Source organism: Pteropus vampyrus, unplaced genomic scaffold (genome assembly GCF_000151845.1).
Source record: "Pteropus vampyrus isolate Shadow unplaced genomic scaffold, Pvam_2.0 Scaffold18, whole genome shotgun sequence".
NCBI lineage: Eukaryota > Metazoa > Chordata > Mammalia > Chiroptera > Pteropodidae > Pteropus > Pteropus vampyrus.
The window spans coordinates 7,094,161-7,099,598 of NW_011888799.1; the positions used below are offsets into that span (position 1 = coordinate 7,094,161).

The window sequence follows — 5,438 nt, forward strand, 5'->3', positions numbered from 1 at the left end:
ACCCCGTTACCTGCCACTCTCCCAGTTCACTGTGCCTGCCCTCCTCCCCCTCAGGGCCTCTATACTGACTCTTCCTTCAGCCTGGACAGCTCTTCCCTCAGATGACCATGTGGCTCACACCCTCCCCTCAGATGCCACGTCTCAATGAGGCAATAATACCATCCCACCCTCCAGATCCCCAGTATGTTTTTTCTTCACAGACTTCCTCACCATCTGACACCCTCTTCTTTCTCTTTATTGCCTGTTTCCCCACTAGAAGTAAGCTCCACAAGGGCAGGAAGTTTTGTCTGGTTCTTGCCATTCTCAGCAAGTGACCAGTACCTGTTACTTATTTTATCAACAAATCACCAGGGTCTTCATTAAGACAAGTCATTGTTAAAGAAGTGACAGCAGAGAGGATCTGCTCTGCCATAATGACTTTCACAGGACAGTTCTGGATCTTGGTGGCCAGAGAGCTCTTTGCAGGTACCCAGAACAGGATGGCATAGAGAGCCTGACCAAATACTTGTGACGATGAGGATGGTTCTAATGTGGATGCTGGGTGGCCTTTCTGTTCAGTGTGAGGAGTCAGACTCGTGATGGGGTATCCATACCAGGTTGCTAGGAGGGGAAAGTCTGTTCTTTTTTAAGCAAAAGAATCTTCTGGAACTTCCTTTCCTCTGTGATATAATTTTTAATGAGCAATCATAGCCAGGACAGCCCACATTTTCACATTCACCTAGTACGGCTGTGTCTCTGGGCCCACTTCTGCCTTCGCCAGCCCACATCTCCTTGCGTCCATGCAGGACCCAGACCAGGGTGGCTCTCTTCAGCTCAGCTACTTGGCCTCCAGCCTCTAGTCCTCTGCTTCAGCCTCTGGGGAACTTCTGCTGGCTCCTTCAGGGCTCCCAGCACTGTCTGCTGTCTCTTTAGTATATGAGTCCCGGGGCTAGAGCTGGTTGAGCGCATATGCTCGGGCTGTACTGAGGGCAGCTTCCAGATCAGCAGTGCTTCCGGTGCCCTGGGCCACCATTCGAGAGCCCCAGGCCTTTCCCCCCATGTGGCTGCACACGGCCAGTGCCCAGGCCTCTGCTGTGAAGGCTGGCGTGGCACTCTGGGAACAGAAATAGAAGAGGCAGCAATGCAGAGCAGCCCTCCCTGCCACCATCCACTCAATGTACCCTCGAGAGTGGAGTCATGGTGATTAGCACCCCCTCCCCAGCCGGGTACACAGTTGGGGGAAATTGGGTGGAGACAGGTGAAGATTGGGTTGGGAATATGTACGGAAGCTGATAAATGTCTGCTACTTGTTTGCAAGGGATGTGCAGCCTGGAGGGGAGTGGGAATCTCATGGTGCCTCCTCTGGTGGGGGTGGTGGTAGTTAAGAACAGGGAGATGACCCTATTCCTGTCCTGAGGTGTCCTCATAGATCACCTCTAACCAGCCTTGGCTCCCTTGTCTGGGAGGAATAAAAGGCATGGAATCAGAGGGCTGGACCAGAAGATGGGTGGGGTGGGGGGCTGGTCTCCCACTTCCCTCACCTGGGCCACCTGACAAGCACAGAGCACATGTCCCAAGGGCTGGGGGCTGAGTAGAAGCACGGATGTACTGGGTGCCTGCTCACATAGCTGCCGGACCACCTTCACCAGCACCTGGGCAAGGCAGGGCAGGTAATGAACCCATAGTCCCCAGACTCCCAGCTACCTCCCTGTTAGGACTTAACCCTTCCTAGACCCTGGGGCCACCCCCAACCCCAGTACTCACTGAGAGGGACTCAGTGGAAACTGTGTCCACAATCAGGGGCCCTGAGTGCCGCTGCAGCAGCTCCTGGGTTTTCTGTGCAGCCTGTGGGGCAGGAAGGATTGCACAGGGTCAGGCCGGAAGGCAATTGGCCTCCACTTCTGAGGCTCAGTCTGGAAATCCCCCCCGCCCCTCACCCTGTTACTCCCCAGCAAAGGTCTTCAGCATGGAGCAGAGGGTCCAAGGGTTCTGCCTAGAATGGCCTCCTTCTTTTGGGTCCCACCTGTGTCCCTCTTCTCCTCCCTCATCTTTTCCCTTTCATCTTAGCTCTAGGACCTTATAAATAGTTTGCTGAAGATGAAAGGACTAAGATTGGAGCACAGATGGACAAAAGGGGGCAGGAAGAAGGAGGATGTACAGTCAAGGAGTAAATAGGCTGAATGGAGTAATCGAGTCAGTCAGGTTCCTGGAGGGAGAGACTGAGGAAGACTTAGGAGTTGGGGAGACACAGTTTGGCAGAGAGTAGTAGGGGCCTGGTGATGGTACCTAGTTGGTATGAGAGGGAGAAGCTGCCACCCACCCCCATGCCAGGCCTTGAGACTTCTCGGTGTACATACTAGTGTCTCTGACCCTTGTTGGGTGTGCCTGGTATCTGCCCCATGGGTGCAGCCAAACCCCCTCCTACCTGCCCCATTTCCAGCTTCCGGACAGCAGTGTTGGCACGCCGTTGCAGCACCTTCAGTGTGGCCTGCAGCTCCCGCCGCTGCCACTGGGGCATCACAGCAGTGTCTATAGCCTATGGCCAGAAGCAGCATGTCATCCTTTCCCCCACCTGAGCAATAGCCTCTGAGGCAGGGGCCAGGAGAGCCAGAGAAGAGACCACATCCACCTCATCCCACCCTGCAGACAAACAACAAACGGGGCCAGCGAGAGACCAACAACAATGCTGGGGAGAGATTGGAAGGGTCTGGGGAGGCATGGGGAGGCGGGCACAGCTCCACGGTGGGGTGGTCCTCACATCAGTGAGTCGTCCCACGTCCTTGGATAGCTGCTGTGCCTCCACCACATCCCGGCTGCCCCGACTCAACCGCTCTGCAGCTGCTTCCACCTCCTGGGCCAGACTCTGACCCACCTCTCGGGCCTGCAGGGAGGGAATAAGATGGTCAGGGCTGCTCAGCTTGCTTTTGGGGCTCTGGACTCATTGCTGCTCAAGGCCAAATTAGAAGTATTTAACAATCAGGACCAGTCAAAGCACCAAATAGTCATAACACATGCCAGCAGTTGGTATGGCCACATCAGTGCTCATGTACGAACACTGGTTCTGCTGCGAGGCATCCCCAGCTTGAGTGTCAGCTGTGCCCCCTGACCCCCATCCACACTCAGCAGCTTCCTAGGGCCTGCCTGCTGGTGTGCTGACCTGCTGGGCCTGCTCCCCCGTGATGGCCAGTAGGCGGGTGGTGCCCTTGGTGAGCTGGCGTTCCCCAATGATGACCAGGTCCCCTATAGACCCCGTGTGTAGCAGGTGCCTGTGGGTAGAGGGAGGGAAGAGGAAGTTAGAGGGGATGATGGGAGAGAAAAGAGTAGCCTGACTCCAAACCAGGTGCTGGTGGCTCCAAAGACCAAGGAAAGGTGAAGATCCAGGCCAGGGCAGGCAGAAGAGGGTGACTCACGTCCCACAGCACAACTCCACAGAAGTCTGCAGTGCAGCTTGGGAGGCTGGGTCCAGGGCATGGGCCACGGGCACCCCCACTGACACCACCCGCACTGGGTCTGGGTATACCTGTGGGTGAGAGGGGACAGGTCTGTTAATTGGCCTGTGGGGGAAAAGGCGATCTCCACCAAGGGGGCTCCCCCAACTAACCTCATCCAAAGAACGCAGGCCAGGGACATGGGCAGTGTGTGCCAGGGCTACCTCCTCCATGTACACGGCCTCATCCTGCCCCACGGCTTTCTGCACGGTGCTCTCCACTGCCCGGAGCTGCTCTGGGGTCAATGGGGCCTGGTGGGATGGCGGTGGGGAAATGGACTGATTGACAGGCAGTTAGCCCTATGCCTGCAACTGATGCATTAAGAAACAGTCACTGTTCACTGAACTACCTGGGGTTCTAGAATAGTGGCTAGCACATAAAAGGTACTCAACAAACATCTATAGAGTAGGCAATTCTTTTCCTTAGAAGGCTGGGAGTTGGGACTTATTAGAAGCTGCAGGTCTTTCCTTAGGCACTAAAAGTTGATGGAAAAACAGAAAATGGAGGCTCTATACTCCGGGAGCTTACAACAAGGGGCAGCCCAATGAAAAAGAAGTACAGGATGTGGGAGATGCAAGACCAAGGAGTAGTCAGTCAGGTGGAATGGGATTTAGTCAGTGAGCACTTCCTGGAGGAGGTATCTGAGCCAGATATGCAAGGAGAGGAGGAAAAAGGGTGGCAGAGAAGGGAAAGGGCAGCTCAGTTTAAGCAAGAATGGCTTGGGTGACAGCAAGAACAAAGCAGCTGGGTGGATGGAGGTATACGGAGGACTCCAGAAGCTGATCCCTTGCTGGTGTGGGAGGAGCCTGATGGGAAGATATCAGCCCAAGTTCCCACAGTAATTAAATGACAGGGAACCTAGGCCCTTGAATTGGCCTGACTCCCTCACCACCAGACTCTCTTGCTTGAAGCCTGTTGCTTCACCTGAAGCCTGTCTTTCCGTGCCCTGCTTACCTGGGTGGCCACATCAAAGCGCAGCCGCTCAGGATTGAGATGGGAGCCTCGCTGTTCTGTGCCGGGGCCCAGGGCCTGCCGCAGTGCCCAGTTTAGCAGATGGGTAGCTGTGTGCTTCTCCATGCAGCCTAGACGCCAGGCCTGAAACACTTCTGTCACCCAGAGTCTGGGGTGAGGGTGAGGGGTGGGGAGAGTAAAGGGGCTGCAGGATATAAAGAATAGCAGGGGTGGGGTCCTTACTTTATCCACATACAGCTGCACCTGGTCCCCCACTTTCAGGCACTCAGGGGCCACCATCTCATGTAGGATGAAGCCTCCGCAGACTTGGGCCCGGGCCACTGGGAACAGCACATCCTGGGGAAGGGCAGGGGCCAAGGTGCTGGAGTGACTACCTATAACCTTTCCCTTTCCTCGGTCTGCCTCCTGCAGATGTTAGCTTCTGTGTATGTCACGGGGCTCACCTGCTGCCCCACCCGCACCAGGTAGCCTCGGTCTGAAGCCTGACCCCCCTGTTCAGCGTAGAAGTTGGTTTTGTCTAAGAGGAGGCCACAGCGTTGGCCTTCCCCCACAGAAGCCACGGCTGTTCCATCCTCTGTATACAGCTGGAGCACCTGAGCCTCGCAGGTACTGAACTCTGCCAGGGAAAAAAGAGTGGTTATCAGTGCTAGGCTGGGTTCTGGGATGTGTATGTGGGTCTATGCCTTACTTGAAGCCAACAGGCATCTGGCTGTGGGGCAAGTCCAGCTGAGGGCAGCAGTGACCCTTGGTGGCTACCCCCCACCCCGCCCCAGGGAATGCATAGGGTTGGCAGCAACCATCTGGGCTGTCCCTCTCAATCATGGTCAGGTAAGCCTGTGGCCACCTGCCTCAGTCCAGTCTCTCACCGTAACCCCCGCTTGGTAGCAGGCAGTAGTTGTACTTCGGGCTGTCATCAGTTGGGGGCACCCCTCGGTGCTGCAGCTCCCCCAGCGCATGGATGCCAAGCTGTAGTCCCTGCTCCTGAACTGGCTCAGCCTG

The 5,438-nt window shown here is 55.9% G+C and overlaps 1 protein-coding gene across 3 annotated transcripts in view; it reads right to left on the minus strand.

The window, feature by feature from the left end:
• Positions 1-217: 217 nt before the first annotated feature.
• The window catches only part of AARS2 (alanyl-tRNA synthetase 2, mitochondrial), a 13,926-nt gene continuing 8,705 nt past the window's right edge, over positions 218-5,438 (minus strand). The window contains exons 12-23 of one of the 3 annotated variants that reach the window (XM_011354752.2): positions 5,306-5,435; positions 4,883-5,055; positions 4,662-4,775; positions 4,422-4,562; positions 3,581-3,718; positions 3,390-3,499; positions 3,137-3,245; positions 2,738-2,860; positions 2,405-2,515; positions 1,744-1,824; positions 1,521-1,631; positions 218-1,093 (exon numbers count right to left, since the gene is read on the minus strand). In XM_011354752.2, coding sequence (XP_011353054.1) covers positions 929-1,093; positions 1,521-1,631; positions 1,744-1,824; positions 2,405-2,515; positions 2,738-2,860; positions 3,137-3,245; positions 3,390-3,499; positions 3,581-3,718; positions 4,422-4,562; positions 4,662-4,775; positions 4,883-5,055; positions 5,306-5,435 — 1,506 coding nt within the window. In that variant the 3' untranslated portion in view covers positions 218-928. The remainder of the gene's footprint in view (positions 1,094-1,520; positions 1,632-1,743; positions 1,825-2,404; positions 2,516-2,737; positions 2,861-3,136; positions 3,246-3,389; positions 3,500-3,580; positions 3,719-4,421; positions 4,563-4,661; positions 4,776-4,882; positions 5,056-5,305; positions 5,436-5,438) is intronic. The other 2 variants (XM_011354751.2, XM_011354753.2) reach the window with 2 other exon arrangements.